This window comes from Chelonoidis abingdonii, chromosome 14 (assembly GCF_003597395.2).
Source record: "Chelonoidis abingdonii isolate Lonesome George chromosome 14, CheloAbing_2.0, whole genome shotgun sequence".
Lineage (NCBI taxonomy): Eukaryota > Metazoa > Chordata > Testudines > Testudinidae > Chelonoidis > Chelonoidis abingdonii.
Window position 1 is genome coordinate 37,275,919 of NC_133782.1, and position 17,885 is coordinate 37,293,803.

At 47.7% G+C, this 17,885-nt stretch overlaps 3 gene segments (V, D, J or C); all 3 read left to right on the forward strand.

Annotated features, from left to right (window-relative positions):
• LOC116824536 (immunoglobulin epsilon heavy chain-like) overlaps positions 1–17,885 on the forward strand; it is a 183,470-nt gene that overhangs the window by 146,357 nt on the left and 19,228 nt on the right.
• LOC116818425 (immunoglobulin heavy constant gamma 4-like) overlaps positions 1–17,885 on the forward strand; it is a 320,687-nt gene that overhangs the window by 116,031 nt on the left and 186,771 nt on the right.
• On the forward strand, positions 2,485–11,821 carry LOC116824537 (Ig mu chain C region membrane-bound form-like). The segment is given in 5 exon segments: positions 2,485–2,828; positions 3,704–4,030; positions 4,498–4,830; positions 9,382–9,506; positions 11,417–11,821. Coding segments are annotated over 5 exon segments (1,122 nt in total).

A 17,885-nucleotide genomic window follows, 5' to 3' on the forward strand; every position in this document is an offset into this window, starting at 1 on the left:
TGCAGCCCCCTTGCCAGACCAATATAAGTCTCCCAGTATAAGAGCTCTGGGGGCTGGTTCGGTTCAGAATTTGGCCAGATCTTGGTCTTCCCCAATCTGAGCTTTTGTTCTGGATTTGCCAGTATTTGGTGATAGAAGGAAGGTGAAGGAGGCAAAAAACAATTGATTTTCTGGGCCACGTCCCCAGTTGGTGTAAACAAGGTGTCCCTTCATTTGAATCAGCAGGGCCAGATTCCCAAGTGATGTAAACTGGCTGAGGTTTCTGCTTTGTGACAAGAACAAGAGTGGAGGAAAACTGGTGCGGGAGAGGGAAAAATAGCAAGATGGAAAGGGAAGGAAAGAGGCGAGGAAAGCTCTGCAGAGACATTGCTTAGGGTAGAGGGCACACTCATGTGTTTGTGTTTCTCCAAGAGCTCAGGTTCTCCAAAGGCTTTGGGCTCTTGGAAGCAACTGGGCCTCGGTGGGTACCGTCCAAATGTGCCGCACTGACCATCTTTTACTGCACGTTTTAAAGCAAGCACGGGGCAGCAAATCTTTAGCTCTTTCCACAGGGTAGCCTGGCTCATGCCTCAGGTCTGCACTGCTGCCAGTGCTATTCATATGGGAAGGTGACTTTCAGCCAGGTTGACCCTTTGGGCAATGCAGAATGATGCCACTTTTTCAGCAGTGGTGCACCATGGGAAAGTGGTGGGGACAGATGTTTGCACTGGGTGGGTTGGCAGAGTAATGACATCGCTGATTAGGGCTCAGCTGGTGTTGAGTGACAAATTCAGGAAAGGGGGACTCGACTACCAATGGACAACTGATCACGGACATTCAGTGTGTGGCTGTTGGGAACCATCCATTGACTGAGGGGGAGAAGTTGGTGTTGAACCTCACTACATTCCTGCAGGACCAGAGAGGCCTTAGAGTCTCACAAGCAAAGGGGGATTGAGGCATGTCAAGGGAACTGGGGCCATACACACACGAGGACTGGCCCATATATGCATAAGAGTAAGTATACAAGAGGACTGGGCCATATATATAAGGAACTTGGGGTCCTATGTCTGTATATAAGGGGGAGTTGTGCCATATATACAAGGGGACTGGGTTCCTAAGTCTGTGCATTCGAAGTGATGGGCCATAGGTCTGTATACAGTATGGACCTGGGGCCATATATGACAACTTTTAAATCAAGCTTGGATGTTCTGCTGAAAGATCTGCTCTGGGAATCATTTTGGGACAGTTCTCTGGCCTGTGTGATACAGGAGGTCAGACTAGATGATCACAATGGTCCCTTCTGGCCTTGGAGTCCATGAATGTTCGAGTGCATCAGGTGTTACACGTGCACACAATGGAAGCTAGGACCTTCAACGTGGGGACTTCACCCCCAGGAGTTGTGCTTTCCGAGTGACACATCCCAGGGCGATGTATATCTGAATGTGGGATAACGCTTGCTTTTTTCTCCCCCTAACCAAGCAGCAATTCTCTTTCTCACGTTGAGCAGCTCCCTACATGTCCCATGGTGGTGCTTTAATGTCTCTTCTCTGCCCTTCTCCCACCCACTCCCATCCTTTCATTGTTTTGATTCTCAGCAACCCCAGCTGCCCCGTCTCTTTTTCCACTCGTCAATTCCTGCGGGGCCGACACGAGCCAAGATCCTGTCACAGTGGGCTGCTTGGCTAAGGACTTCCTTCCGGACTCAATCACTTTCTCCTGGAGTGATAACACAAATCCCAACATCACCGATGGCATCAAGAAATTCCCCTCAGTCCTGAATCCAGCTGGGACCTACACTGCCGCCGCTCAGCTATCGGTCTCTGCCTCCAAAGTACAAGAAGTTTACTATTGCTCAGCCGGAATACAGAATATCTCAGTAGTTGTAAATCGTTGTAGTAAGTAGTTTCATTCTCTTCTTCTGGACAATATACACAATCACTTAGTACCCAACATGGAGTCAGTGGATAATTGCAGGCCTTTGGGCTATAGTATCTAGGTGTTCTGGGGAGAGGCTCATCAGAAAAACAGTAATAGATTTACACATAAGAGAGAGAAGATCCCTATGCTCCTTGGGGACAGGACTCCTGGGTTCTTTCCCAGCTCTGGGAGGGGAGCAGGGTCTAGTAGGTCAGATCAGGACTTGGGAGCAAGGACTCTTGAGTTCTCTTCTCAGTTGTGGTGTTTAATGTTGATCACTTAAATGGCAACATGTTAGCTCCTTCGTGGCTGGCCATTCTACCAGAAACTCCAAGCTTGGGTCTGTGGGGTAGAGCTTGTGACTGTGGGTGGAGCTTATGAAGGGGACCCCCCTTTCCAGTCTGAGCACTGTGCTGTAGTGAAAGGTGGTTTGGGTTGCAGGCCATTCAGCTACTGGCTGGTAGCAGAGCCCATCAGATGTAAAGAAAGAGACACGGGCCCTGCAGCCCCCATACACACACTGTCAGCTTTGCATATTGTGCATTCTGGTGCCAAGTTCATGTGTGATAATTCTGTCGTCCCCACCCCCTTGCTTTTGTCTTGCATGTTAGAAGCTCTGGAACCCAGTATGACCATCCGCCCCCCAGCCAGAGACCAATTCCTAGAGCCCAATAAAACCTCCACTGTCATCTGCAGCGTTAAGAACTTATGCAACAAGGCCGTTACCCTGAAGTGGCTAAAGGATGGGGCAGAGGTCAGCTCTGGAATCCACACTGTTGGCCCTGTCTCCCGTGGCCTTAATGGTTACTCCCTCAGCAGCGAACTGACAGTCTTGGAGAAAGATTGGGATAACGACCGTGTGTACAGCTGCAAGGTGGAGAGCAAGAATTTCAGTGACATGAGGAACACTAGCAAGTCTTTCGAGTGTGGAAGTAAGTCATGACCTTCAGGGGTTCCATCCCTCTCTGGAATGACTATGACTCATCCCCCAGCTCTGCTCGGGGGTGTCCATGTAACCCCCATGCTAAGTGGGTGAGAGTTTTTTCACATGCTCATAACCCATGTTTGGGGCCAGGTTTTCAAAACAGCTCCTCTCCCACTGAGCCCTTCTGAAAACTCTGGCCTTAACTCTTCCCAGCGCATCCCTAAACATCCTTGATTATTCTGAACAGCATAGATCCCCATGGGAGACTGTGGTTAGGGGCATGTCTTAGCGCCTCTGGGCCTCAGTTCCCCATCAGTACAATCAGGATAAAAGCATTTCCCTCTCACTGGGATGTTGTGAGGCGCTCAGCTGGTGTGGTAACAGGAGCTATATGTATACCCCACAGACAGATCAATAGATTATTGCTTTCAAACTCGTCCATGTTGTACCAAGCCAGGAACAGCCTGTACAAATTAGCCAACTGGACTTGGCACAAGAAAAATTGAAATGAATTAAGCAATGGGGCAACTGGGCATGGGATGAGCCCTCTACAATTAATACAGGGATCTGAGATGCAGCCACAGGGGATCCATCGTCCAACAATGAGATACAGCCACTTCTGGGGTGGAGTGCAGGGACTGTTTAACAGGCTCCCAGCAAATTTGCAGAGCGCTTTGTGGCAGGAAGTGAGGAATTCCTCATGCACATTAAAACTCCCTCCTAACATTAAAATTAAGGGAAGCTTCTGACTCACAGAGTTGATGCCCATCTATTCTGGATAGGGCCATCTTCTAGGCACTAAGAACAACAAATTATTTAAAAAATTACACAGCCCACTGGTAGTCGAATGAGAATTCTCATCCATCTCTCTTTGCCTCCCAGTTATTGAAGACTGTTTCCCGGTGATCAACGCCCTGCTAATCCCGCCTAATTTTGCTGATATTTACATCCTCAAATCGGCCATACTGACCTGCAGGGTCATTAACGTGCAATCCACGGAGGGGCTCAACGTGATCTGGAAGAGAGAGGATGGCACAGAGCTGCACACCAGCATCGGAGAACGCAAGCTACAGAGCAATGGCCGTTTCAGCGTGGATGCCACAGCCTCCGTGTGTGCAGATGAGTGGGAGAGAGGAGACAAGTACACCTGCGAAGTGATTGATTCAGAGCTCATCTTCCCCCTTAAAAAGATTTTGACCAAACAGCCTGGTAGGTGACCCTCTTCCGTCAGCTTGGTTGTGCTCACAGCTGGTCATTACTGACCCAGGACCAGATATTTCATGGGGGAGGGGTGTTGAAATACCCCTCAGAAGGGAAAAGAATTCTCCTTCCTCTAACAGTTTTAAGCTGAGCTTTGCAATGCTACCTCAGGGCTCTGGGTGTCCAGCTCCCATTAGAAATTAGCTGGAGTTCGATGTCCAATTCCTTAGAGTGACTAGAAAATCCCACCCTTGGTCTGTATCTCTAGCTAATACTTCACCCCCACCAGCTCTCAGGCCGTGTAACCCTCAAGGATTCCCACCTAAGGGCGGGCCAGTGGCCTATGCAACCCACCATGGCAGAGAAACCCATGTCCACTGCATTGGACCAGGGCCAGGAGCTGTGAGTCCAAGGACCTCTTGGTCCAGCGAGGTCACTTGTTCAATTGTTCTCCAACTCTCTCTCTCTTTGTACAGTAACCAACAGCCACGCTCCGTCCGTCTACATCTTCCCTCCTCCCGCCGAGCAGCTGGCCCTCCGCGAAGCTGCCACCGTCACCTGCCTGGTGAAAAGTTTCAACCCCCCTGACCTCTTCATCAAGTGGCTGAGCAACGGAGAGGAGCTGAATGCCTCTAAGTACATCAACACCCAGCCCATCCAGGAGTCCAGCCAGCCGCTGCTGTACTTCGCCTACAGCACCCTGAAGATCAGTGAACAGGAGTGGAACGCCGGCAACACCTACACCTGCTTAGTCGGACATGAGAAGCTGCCCCTGCAGGTGACCCAGAGGACCGTGGACAAGTCCACCGGTAAACCAACCTTGGTCAATGTCTCCCTGGTGCTGTCCGATACTGCCAATACCTGCTACTAACCGTCGTGCCGTCCCATTCCTACCTGTGCCTCTCACTCCTCCGACTGCTGTTTGGAAGGGGAGAGGTCACATGGCCCCTCCTATGTGTGTGTAAAATAATGGTGTTTCTGGAATGGAAAATCGTTGGCTGCATATTTTAAAAAAAATGTTAGAAATAAAGTCAATTTTGGGAAAAAAATGGAAACTATTTAAGTCCTTTTCTGGGGAAAATACCAAGTGATGTGTCCTCAGAGGTGGGGAAGGGTTTCCAAGAGTTCATTGCCCATATGAAATGGGAACTGGGCACTCGTGTTTGCACTGCAGTCATGGTTCTCATATCTCTTTCTTTCTGTCTTTCTCTCTCCAGCCCTCACTCCCTCTCACAACCGTCTCCTTGCTAATCTCAGATCTTCCACCTCCCTCTCATGCTCCTGAACACAATTATCTTGATCCTCAGTTACTTAATTCCTGCTGATTCTTATTGACTTTGGAAGAGAATGGGGCCAAAGTAGCTTTAAACTCCCTTTCCGTTCCCTGCATTCTCCCGGTCTCAGAGCACCCTTGGGGCTGCTCTAACATACTCACTGCTTTCCTATAGGCCCTGGGAAGCAGACAATAGACACATCTGATAGCAGTGAGCGCCAGCCAGACTGGACTGGACTAGTACTTCTGCAGAACCCTTACACCAATTCTCCATCTGCCTGGGGGACCCTTTGCTCAGGAAATGCTCTCAGGGAGTTCTTTCTGCCCACTTTAAGGTAACTTTGCAGTGCCAAAGTGGTGTAATTGAGAATCAGGCACAGTCTCTGGTATCCAATTCTTTCATGATTATCACACAAGGTGACAAGAAATACTCAGTCTCACATGCAATCTCTGGTGTCATTACACTCACAGTCCAACACATAGGCTCACAAGAAGTATTCCGGTCTCATATATGGTTTTTGTGGCATTTGATGCACTCATGGTCAACTCACAGGGTAATCTTGGCAGCTAAAGGTTCTTCAGGCTCATGGTTTCTCTTGAATGTCTGGTCTCCCAAGAAAATAAAAGATCAGGGACATAAAAACACATAACCGCAATGATGTTGAATATATCACAGTATTCTTTCATGCCCACTGGGATCTCCCTTTGAGGTGTTTTGCTGATGCGCACAAATACCTGCACAATTTACTGTTGGAAGACAGGATACTGGGCTAGCTGGACCGTTGGTCTGACCCAGTGGCCGTTCTGATGTAACAATCAGTGTTTGTTTTTCCATGCCTGGTAGACCTTTCCCTTCAAGTTGCTTTGTAAAGACTTTGTGCATATGCGGCAATGCTTCCATACTTCGGGGCATTGCCTCTGTTCGCGATGAACCCTAAGGAGCATTGCACGCACCAAGTAATCATTTTAGTCACCACTGAAAACCTGTACAATTCACGGCATCTATCGCCTCGTGACTCCAACGTGTTCCACCGGGCATCATGGCCCCACCTACTGCCTTTTGCACACTGGGCCCTCAGCCTACCTCTTAATAGGACAGGAGCCCCGATCACCAATAAAAAACAACCACTCTCAAAGCTGGCCCAGATCAGCCACCAAGTTGGGGGGAAATACCCTGCTCACACAAGTTAACAACCCAGTGGTGGGCAGCGTCATGAGACCAGCATCCAGGGAAGGATTTGCAGATACTGCCTACGATATTCATATTAATCTCAAAACACAAGAGTATTTAGTAAAAGAGAGAATAAAGGTGCTAAGGAAAGGCATATGGGGCCTTCAGGCTCTGGGGTACTGACTCTGATCCAACCCCACTTCAGAGGGATTAGCCGGTTTAGGAGTGTCAGAGAATGGCATAAAGGGCATTTCCCTTCTAGGAGGCGCCAGCTCTGATTCAGTCCCTGGGGGGCAGAGGGCTGCTGGCTCAGGGCTTCAGGAGATGGGATATGGGGCCTTTCCCCTTTCATGGACTCCAGCTTTAATCCAGCCACACATTTGCTAGATCAAGAAGATCAAGGTCTTTTCCTCCTTCATGAACTGGTTCCAATCCCATCCCAGATTAGTAGTGACCCAAAATATTTCCTGTTACGCAGTGAGTGTCAGACCAGTTCTTAGTGCGATAGGTACCATCATCGCATCATATAAGAATTTAGCTAGGTGGCTAATGGGGTGTGTATGGAGACAGATTTTGCAATGGGTTAATGGATTGGCAGATAAATAGACGCATGCTAGAGAAGGAAGGATAGATAGACAAGTATCTGCCAGGCTCACATGAACTGAAGGCCTTGCCCAAGGAAGTTCTCTCTGCTGGTGACAAAGAGTTCTTGTTGGGTGTCTTAATTATCTACTTCCTGGCAATACAAATTTAAAAAGTAGGGATGGTTGAAAAAAATCTGTCTAAATTGCTTTAGGTGGAAATTTAGGGTTTCAGGTCAAATGATATTTTTCACAAAGTTTCTGCTTTCCACAGCAAACATTGATTTTTTTTCTTGTCAAAAATGGAAGTTTTCTAAATCCAGAATATTTCAACTCTGAAATGCTTCTTTGGTGCCTCATGGGAGTTGTAGTTCAGGTGCTCCCATTCTCCTCTCTGGGCCAGGCTCGCCAGCTGGATTTCATGTCCCATAATGCAGTGTAAGCATGCTTCTCCTATGATGCACTGCCTCTCCTTCAGAAAAGGCAAGACTGTGGAGTATGCTGGGAGATGTGGTCTGACCAAGGAGCCTGGGCTTTAGAAGAGGATGGACAAATAAGACTCCTGAACTACAACTCCGATGAGGCACCATGGTGCCATTTCCAAATTGAAATTGTTCCATTTTTGAACAAAACATTTCAGTTTTCAGTCCAAACAAATTAAAATTTTTACACTGATTTAAAAAAAAAAATTCTGACCAACTCAAATAAAAAGTGCCATGAACCCATCAGCATCTGTCACAGATGAAAATCCAACCTTTTCAGAAAGCTCACTTTGCAATATAGCTCCATTTCCCCCACCCCCAACTCTGGGCTTAGCAGAGTCTTTTCAAAACAAGAGTTGTCCCACAACTACTCATGCTAAAGCCACAGCAAGACACCTCACCGCATCTTGGATACAACTTACATTCACCCAAGTCCCTTCTTTGGCATGAAACGTAAAACCAGATCTCAGTCATCCATGGTCATTCAAGATCCCATTGTCGTTTCCCTCTTATCCAATTTCTATAGCAGGAAAGAGCAGAAATCTGAGATTTCCCATTCACCCAAGAGATTCAGAGAAGCTTCTGATCTGAATCATCAAAACTTCTGAAGTCTATTCATCGTTACTTTCCATGGCTCTCAGTTCAGGAATCAAAAACCTTCATGACTTGGCCTTCTTCAGTCATTACCACCAACTATTCCTCTTCACTGTTGTTGACTCTTCCATATGCTCTCTTTGCAGTACGAGCATATGACCTTTAAAGTAGAAGTGCTGGTGAAGGGCCGACCAGTGCAAGGACTATGAAACATTTGAGTCCCTCTTAATAGTTCCTCAGAATAGTGCTTTCAGGTTGCACAAGCCCCTCTGCATAGAAATTAACATCATCCATTTTCAGTTTGCAACCAAGAACACCCAGAGACGTGCCTGCAGGGAGCAGGTCCTGAGCAATTTATAGGCAGAAATATATTCATACGTAATATTCTGTGGTCAGAGGAGAACATGCATATAGACATGTAGGTCCACAAATATCCCCTTCTCTCTCTCTCCTCCACCTTTCAATGCTTCAATTCTATATTTTTTATGGAATAATTTAGCCAAAGATTTCCAAAGAAGCCAAAGGGGCTTGGATGCCCAATTCCCAATTAAAAATAAAAGATTCCCAGGAAATTGGCTTCCAAATCCCTCAGGTTGTTTTGAAAAGCCCAGTCTTAAGTTTTTCTGTCTATCGCCAGACACACTCATCTGCTGTTGGTCTGTCTATCCATTCCCCAACTCCAACTCCTCACCCTTGAATTCAGTGCAAACAAAACCCTCTACCTCTTAAAATATTAGCCATCAAAGGCACTTCAGAAACAGCCTCTTAAAAGCCTGGGGAGAGATTTTCAAAAGACCCTGAGCTATGTAGGAAATCCCACTCTTAGTCTCTTTCTTCACCCTTGGGACCATGGAGTTTCTTCATTGGATTAGGCCGTTGAGCTGCCAAGTCCAACCTCCCAACTCCCATTGAATCAGATCAGGAGTTCCCCAAGTGGAGTCAATGGGCCAGGTCCCCAGCTGATGTAAACTGGCTGTATCTCCACTGCCTTCAATGGAGCAATACCAATTTACACCAGCTGACAATCCAACTCTACGTCTTCCACAGGGAGGGGAAAGCCCTCCATTGAACCTGACTTGCTCTGGGAGGGAACAGAAATGGCTTGACCTCCCCTGATACCAACACCTCCAACCTATCTACTGGAAACTCTACCTAACCCAATTCCCCTCCCAGCGTGCTCCTCATAGCAGTACTCAGAGATTCCACTGGATGATGCCACTAATTGGTCCTGACCCTGTGTATGTGTGTGTTGTCCAAAGTTTATCTAGATGGGTTCGTGGATGCTGAAGAGGAAGACTTCTACAACCTCTGGACAACAGCCTCCACTTTTATCATCCTCTTCCTCCTGAGTCTTTTCTACAGCACCACAGTGACACTGATCAAGGTAAAGAGAGGATTTGTTGCTGCAGGAGGGGGAGGAGAGGAGAATGCCCTAGTCTAGACTGTGATGCATCAAGGGGAATGTGCTTGGAAATTGGGGTTGGGAGTTAGACACCCAATTCCTATTGTTTTTTAATAGGAGTCAGGCATCAGACTCCCAGCCTGGCAGATGCACTGCGTTGGATGCCTAGTGGACCCAAATGAGATCACAATAGTACATTAGAGAGGAGGTTGGTTGCAATTGGTGGAGAATCCAGCAGGCAGGCAAAGCGAAGAGAGGAATCCAAAATTCTAGCCTCAATGACAACACCATCAACTGTTGTTCTTATTTAGATCCCTGTAGTCTCATTGTGATAGGCCCTGCACGCACACGTGAGACACCACAGCCATTGCACCAAAGAGCTTGCCCCATCTATTACCGGAGAAGGCAATTGTTGCCCCCAATTTACAAATGGAGAACTGAGCAATAAAGTGACTTCCTCAAAATCTCACAGAGTCTTTGGCATGGACAGGACTCTTGAACCCAAACCAGTGTCCTAAACATGGTGCCAGCTGACTTCTCTGCTAAACACTGTCAAAGCCAAACTCCAGATGCACCACCATGTAACTGAGAGATTAACTGAGGCTAGAGAGAGACAGAAGTAATTGGTTTTGGCCAAGGCTGGTCTTTTCAAGGGAGCCTAAAGACAGTGGAATAAAAAATTGGCCTTTAAATTGGCATCTGTTGCTTAGTGCAAGCACATGTAAGCAAACAGTGTGAACAGAGACACTTGTGCCAAAACCCATGTTCATCTCATCAGTTGCAAATCTGCAGCTCCCATCAAAGCCAAGAAGGAAGGGCTTGTCGTTGATAAAGAAGACCAGGACTCTGTCACTCACAGAGCTCTCATCCTGATCTCTAATAGTTAGAGACTAGCTTGCACCTAGAAACATGTGGTTTAATATCCTCTCAAAATTATTATCCACGTTGACTGTAACTCTGCATATTTTTGGTATCCACTTAAATACCAAATCTTTGTGAAGTGCTTAGATACCACAACTAGGCTAGGAAGGCAGCATGACGTAGTGGCTTGGGGCCAGATTTTCAAAGATATTTTGGTGCCTAAATCCCTTTAAAAATCTGGCCTTTGGTCACTGGGCTAGAAGCGTAGACTCCTGGGGTCTACTTTGACCTTGGGCAAGTCACATCCACTCTCTGCTACTCTTTCCTCTCCATCTGGTGTCTGTCCTGTCTATTTAGACTGTAGACTCTTCAGGGAAGAGATGGCTCTTACTACAGTGCCCAGCATAATAGGGTCCTAATCTCAGCTGAGACCTTTTCCTGCTACCATAACATAAATCACTAATAATAGGACAGGCGACATAGACATTGATATATCAGCATCCAGGCAACTGATGGGATCATAGATCTCCAGAGGTTAGGAACAGGATGTTCAAAGGTGCCCAAGTGGAATTTTGAAAGAAAAACTTTGTCCAACAACTCAGTATGCAAGGTCAAGTCCCATCTGACACGTGCAAATTCAGGAGTTTGTGCAGAGGTGGAAATTTGGAGGCCTAGATGAAAAACTGGCCTTAAAACATCCACCTGAGATTTTCAAATCTCCCTAAGTCATTTAGACTTGGAACTGTGTATCCAGATCCCTTAGCCAACTAGAAAAAAATCTCAAGATCTGTTTTTCTGTCATCTTCTTCTCGCAAGGGTCCTAGGACCAGATTCTGGACCTTCTTACTCAGGCTGAGTAGTATAAGAACCGGAACAGAATAGAGTACAATAAAATATAACAGAACTGCACTGTGATGAAATTAATGGGATGGCAAGAAAAATAACTAATTACTCAACATGAATAGGCTGGCAGACTTTGGAATCAATGAATGTGACTTGTGTCCTACATAATGGTAATTTTGCCATTTCAGGTGAAATAAACCCAACAGCCCAAGATTGTTCCAACCAAAGGAGCCCACGGAAAGCGATTTTCCTGAAGGACAGTTCCAAACTTTGCTCCACTCTGTCACCTGCGTAATTGTTGTGTTCACCTGCCTGTGGAACGTTCTCAGACATCATCTGAATGTAACTGGACTTTCTGTCTATTGTTTATGCTCTTTCATCTCCATTTTTAGTGCACGTTTGGCTAGTTTTTTATTTCTTTCTGTCCTGGTAATCTCTGCTTTATGCAAAATGCAATCTCTGCTGGCATAAGAAGTTGCACGTTAATGGATATATGTAATCAAACTGCACAACTTGTCATTTCCCCAGGCGTTTGTACTTCTCACTCTGTACATATTTTTCATGTTGAAATAAAGAGATTTATTATGTTGACATATCAAGAGCTTTCTTGTGGATCCTTATTGCTACTTGGTACTCGCTATTACGTGTAAGGATTTCATAGTAACAAATCATTGTTTTCTTTGCCCTTATGGCTCACAGAGTTTAAAGCCAGAAGGGACCAGTAGATTATTTAACCTGACCTCTTACAGAGCACAGCCCAGAGGACTTTACCCAGTAATTTATGCAGTGGAAGAAATTATTCTACTCTGTTATCGTAAGAAACCCTATGTGCCCAATACCTTGTGGTTGGACTGGAACCTGTCTTTAGGAAGAGACATCCCATCTTGATTTAAAGACTCTAAGTGAAGGAGAATCCATCACCTCCCTTGGGAAGCAGTTCCAATGATTAATTCCTCTCACTGCTAAAAAGTTGCCTTTTATTTCTCATTTGAATTTTTGCCACCCCTGGATCTTGATACACCTTTGTCTGCTGGATTAAAGAGTCCATTACGATCAGAGATCTTCACCCAGTTGCCCCTGAAATTTCTCTAAGGGTCCACTAAACAGACTGGAGTCTCTAAGTCTCTCTGTGTAAGGCACGTTTTCCAGACCATATATCTGCACCCAGCACATTTGGGTCTTATCTCCGTTTGGTCCGATAGGTATCGTAATACTAGAAGAGAGGTGAACAACATCAAAGCAGTTGGTAAATACTTGTAAAATTGCTGACACATTAAATGGGCAAAATTAAAATTACAATGTGATTGTGGGAAATTATACTTTCAAAGCACTACAGAGTTCTGCAACTGTGGTTCAAAATCCTGTTGTAACACTAGCACATGAGGCAGTGTGTTGAGTTGACATTGCAGGATAAGAAAAGATAAGAACCTATCTCAGGTTCTTAGCCGATGCCAACACCACAATATCTTTCTCTGGCCTGATCTTTTGCATCATTCAGTCTCAGATGTGATAAACCCAGTCATGATCCAAGATTAAACAAGGTTCAGGGCTTGGTATGCAGAGACCTCAGCTTGTTAACACCATGGTAAATGTACCATTAAAAACCCTTTTAATCTTTTATGAAAAGTACAGAAAAGAAGAAAACCAGGTAAAGCCTGTGAAATGTAACATGTTAAATCCAGCTTTCATTTTAACAACGTCCCTGGTTCCCCTTCAGCCAGATAGATTTTAGGAGGAAAAAAGCCCTTGTTTGATGGTCTTTTTAGATGGTATCAAAGACGGTAACAACTGTCCTTTTGAGGAAAAGAGACAAAATTAGTTGTGATGGGCTGGGGCCGTCGCTGTCGCTGTTGTTGTTAAAATCTGATCCTGTTTCCTAGAAGACAAAGCAAACACACATAAAACGGGGAGGGAAATGACCAACGAAGATAGAAAATGCAGCTTCTGTCTCTGGGGTTGACTTTCACTTGCAGCCTCACTGATGGCGAAACACAGGCATAGCACCCGATCTTACCAGCCACTCTGAGCTATGGCAACCCCGTACCAGCGTCAGGGTGTTTAGGGCCTTGCTTTCACTTGGCCCCGCTCTGGTCTGATGACAGTGTTGCAGAATGTGCAGTCGTGGCCAGCTAAGCCAGACTTTTATCAGACAGGAGGAGAAAGAGAGAGAAAAGAAATAAGGCAGAAAAGGAAATGAACTCATTATGGGGGCAGCGGGAGACAAAGTCTCACATCCCAGGTAGTGTTTGGAATTCAGCCGGAGCCAGTGGAGGTGGTGGTACCAGCTGGGTCCCTCTCTCTGGTCCGGTCTGGTCAGGACATCTCTCAGGATTTGGGTTAGGGACTCCAAAAGAAAGTGTTAGGCAGAATAGCCCAGACCCTCATTATATTGTCCACCAATTAGGCCTAATTCCCAACATACCCATTTTGGTTAATTGATTTTTGTCTCACACTATTCTCGTTTACAGGCATGATCCTCACAGTCCTTGAGTTACATCAGTGGGTCTTTCAGCTTGGACTAATTCAGTCTGTCTCCCTTTCATGCCTTTTCCCATCCACATTTGTTGTTATAGGTTACTGTGACCTCTTACGAACATACGCTCACTTTTTACAGTCAAGCGCACAATTAAGATAACTTTGTAGGCCCAATTATCGCAACAAAACCCTACCCAAGAAAAATGTGGATGCTTCTCCAAATGTTTTCCTGTTTTCTCAAGTCTTTCTCCCTAAAGAGAGTTCTGGATCTCCCAACCAAACATGTCAAGCAATTCCCATTCTGTTTTCCTCTGGATTTCAGAGGTACAAAGGCAGCCATGAAATTGTTTCCAAGCACCTCACAGCAGTCCCTGGCTGGGATTCAAGGGGAATGGTTCTTACATTGTTATTTTTCCAGATCAATTCACTCCAGAAGGTGAATAACTCACCTTAACTTGAGCAACAGAAGCAAGAAAGATTGAGGAGTGATCTTCTCCTGTCTTCTGGCTAACAGGCTTAGCCCTTGGCCAGTCCCCTCATGGACAGGCTTAGCCATTGGCCAATGAATCCAGGCTGCAATTTCTGCTCTGCTCAATAGTAAGAAAATGGAGACTGCTAGAATTATCACATGGGTGTGCCAGTGATGAAGCACAATTAAAAGAGATGGGTGTGACATACAACTCTGCCTTTGCAAGGTAAGACCAGCTCTTCGGTGCGACTGGCTTCAGTCACCCCACTCAGTAGAAGGTTACTCGTGTTTGGATTCCACCAGGTGAGACAAAGCTGAGATGCACATATTGTAATGATCCGATGGGTCTGCTGGTAGGTAACAGAGCTGGGAGATTGTAACGAGTGAGAGGCAGAAAAAGTATTATTTTATATTAAGACCATGAGTGTTCAGGTTCTTCTCCGGAAATATGCTTTAACTTTTCTGCAGAAATAGGCTGGGGAGAGCTCATGAGAACAGGATGTGCAGGGAAAACCCTGGTGTGGAAGGGTGATCCAATGGTTAGTGACCTGGATTCAATTCCAACATTTCCTGCCTGACCTTGGGCACGTCACTTAGCCCACCTATGCCTCAGTTCCCCATCTGTAAATGAGGATGATGGTATTCCTCCTACCTCAGTGGGGCATGTGAGAGCATAAAGATATGAAAGTTTGTGAAGTGCCCAGGTACAATGGCAACGGCTGCCAGAGAAGTACTCAAAATCGAGGCATGTTGCTGCAGAATCAGAAACTAATAAGTTCAGTGAGCATTTGAGAAGGTTCGTGATGATCTGCTTTGGTTCAAGAAATGTCTGAGGTTTGGGGAGGTGAATGTACTGGAATAAGCAGCTGTGGTGGAAGGCCAGTGTACCAAAGTTGCCTAGGCCCCCAGGTGGGGGAGGTGAAGTACCAATTCCTATTACTTCAATGGAAACCGAAGGGCAGAACCTGTAAATTGTCACAGCTTCATTGACATCAGCATCAGTTCAACTTCTCATTGACTCTCCTGACTAATCACTCCCTGACTTCTTCCAAACATCTCAGGAGCTTGCAATAAAGGGTCTGGCGGGAATGTTAAAAATATTGTGCTTGGAAGGCAGGATGATATTCTGAATGTATTTGCTGGGTATCCAGATACAGGGGAGAGTCTTGTGTAGATATGAGAGAGAGAGAGGGAGAGAGAGAGAGGGAGAGAGAGAGAGAGAGAGAGGATGAATATACTTGTAGAAAGCTCTCTTCTCTCCCCTGTAGCCACCTTTTCTTTCTTTTAATGTCTCCTGGCAGTTTGTTGTTGTTATACAAAGGGTCTCTTCTCGTCCTTGCTCCTGTGACGGTGGGGAGAAGTGGTTGGGTGGTTCCTTGCACCGTGAGTGGTGGTGAAACGTCCACTGCAATTTGACATGTTTAGAACTGATCGATTGGTGGAGTTTCAGGGCACAAGAAGGGATCGCTGCGATCGGCATGTCCCCCGGCGATTCCTGGCCCAAGCCCCCACCTTCCGGTCTAGCAGAGCAGTTAGAAAGATAGGCCAAAGCTGGCTTTAAGGACTCTGAGTCCTGGAGAGTTCACCACAGTCCAGCAATCAGGACTGCAGACCCCAAAGTATTGTAAAGCTGTGAAATTTCCCCTGGACCTGTCAGTGTCCCGGAGAGGAGGACTGAAGAGGCCAGAGGCCGAGGTGTATGGTTTGAAAGCTCTGTTTGCACAGAAGGGCAGGGACCGGAGGAGAAAGGGCGCATGTTGGGTTATGTCATCCATCAGTGACTCATGGAGGGCTCTTCCCTAGCTTTAAATAATGGTCTTGTCATCAATAGGCCCCTACCAAATTCATGGCCATGAAAACCATGTCATGGACCATGAAATCTGGTCTTTTGTTTGCGTTTATCCTGTACTATACAGACTTCAAAGAGGAGAGCAGTGTTTCTCAAACTGGGGGTCCTGGCCCAAAAGGTAGTTGCAGGGGGGGTCACAAGGTTATTTTAAGGGGTTGCGATCAAGCCTGCCACCAGGGGAGGCGAAGGGAGCAATTGCCAAGGGGCCCGGATGATTTGAAAGGTCCCGGGACCCCGGCCCTGTTGCAGTAGGAGCGGCCGGGAGCCCTGGCTCAGGTCAGCGCCAAAGGAGCCAGGAAGGGGCTGAGGGATCAGCAGAGGGTCCAGCGGGGGGACTACTGGCAGGAAGGAGGGAAGCAGGAAAAACAATGAACAGAGTCACGGGGCAGAGCTCTGTAGCCTCCAAGGGGAGCTGGGAACCCAGGCTGAACGGTCTTTGTGTGCCCAGCCCAGGAGGGTTTCTCCGGCTGGACCCAACCCCAGACTCTGCTGCCCCTGGCCCAAGCCACAGGCACTAGGTGCTGGAGAGACCCAGGGCCAGCGCTGAATGGGCAGGAAAGAGGCATTGCACAAAGGCCCCGGGAGCTGCAGGTCCTGCAGCCCCTGGGGATCTGCTCCCGGGCGGGAACGCGCCTGGGCGGGGCCAGGACAGTGATGGAGCCGCTGCCCTCACGCTGCCTTTGACTGGGGCAGGCTCTGCCCCGGGGCAGCACTGGGGCTCGGGCAGCAACAGAGAGTGGGCGGAGCCTGGGGGGAGGGCTCAGACAGGGATGAGGGGAGCGGAAAGATGGTGTGAAATGGGGGGGTTTGAACTATCTCTGTGCAGCCAGGGACTCCCAGGGGCAGCCGAGCTGGTGCTAGGGGGAGGGGAGGGGTAATGAAATCCCGTCCGATCTGGCCACTTCTGTCTCCAAGAGGTAGAAAATTCCTCTCATGTCAGTGACCCTTTCTCTCATCTCCACCTCAGATTGTGTCCCATTTTCTCTCTAATTCATCCATGTCAATTAGAAATCGCCTCAGGTTTGGGATATTTTCCCATGCGTTTGAGCTGCAGCAAAGTGTCCTTTGTCAGGTGGGAAACGGTTACCCTGAGTCATTCCCCAAACGGGAAGGGGTTGGTGGGTGCAGCCCTGAGACATGGCTGCCCGTTCTCTGCCAGCAGCAAGGCACGAGATGGCCCAGGAAGGAGAAACAGCGGCAAATGGAGACTGCCCAGCCCCAGGTTACCTGCCCCGAGCTGCTGCCTCCCACAGCTGCCCAGTGCAGCTCCCCCCAGCCACTAGCTGCTAGTCACCTGCCTACCCCTGCTGCTGGGGAGTGTTCCTGCTCCATGCCCCTCACGTGCCCTCTTAAAATACCTCCCCAAATGGCTCCCTGCTGCCCATGGAGGCTGGTTGTGCAGAACTATCACTTTGCTTTATGAATTGAACTTTCATATGCAGGTCCCTGTGCCCCTTGCCCCGGGCCCTTTTAAATCACCGGGTGGGCCGCAGGGCTCCTGGGCACATGCAGGGTGATACCAGCGGCAGCGACGCCAGCCGGGCGAGTGTGTGGAAGCCCTGGCCATGCCAGAAGAGCACGCCGGACCATGTCCATGTGGGTGCAGCTTGTGCGTGTGCGGTGTGAACCTCGGGCGTCTCTTTCTAGGGGCCCATTGACTGTTCTGCCCTGGGGCCCGGAATTACTGTCGGTGGGTCCGGTTGTGGTATTGCCACCCTTACTTCAGAGCTGCCTTCAGAGCTGGGCGGCTGGAGGGCAGCGACGGTTGGCCAGGTGCACAGGTGCAATGTCACACTAGGCCACCCTTACTTCTGTGCTGCTGCTGGCGGCGGCGCTGCCTTCAGAGCAGGGCTCCCGGCAACAG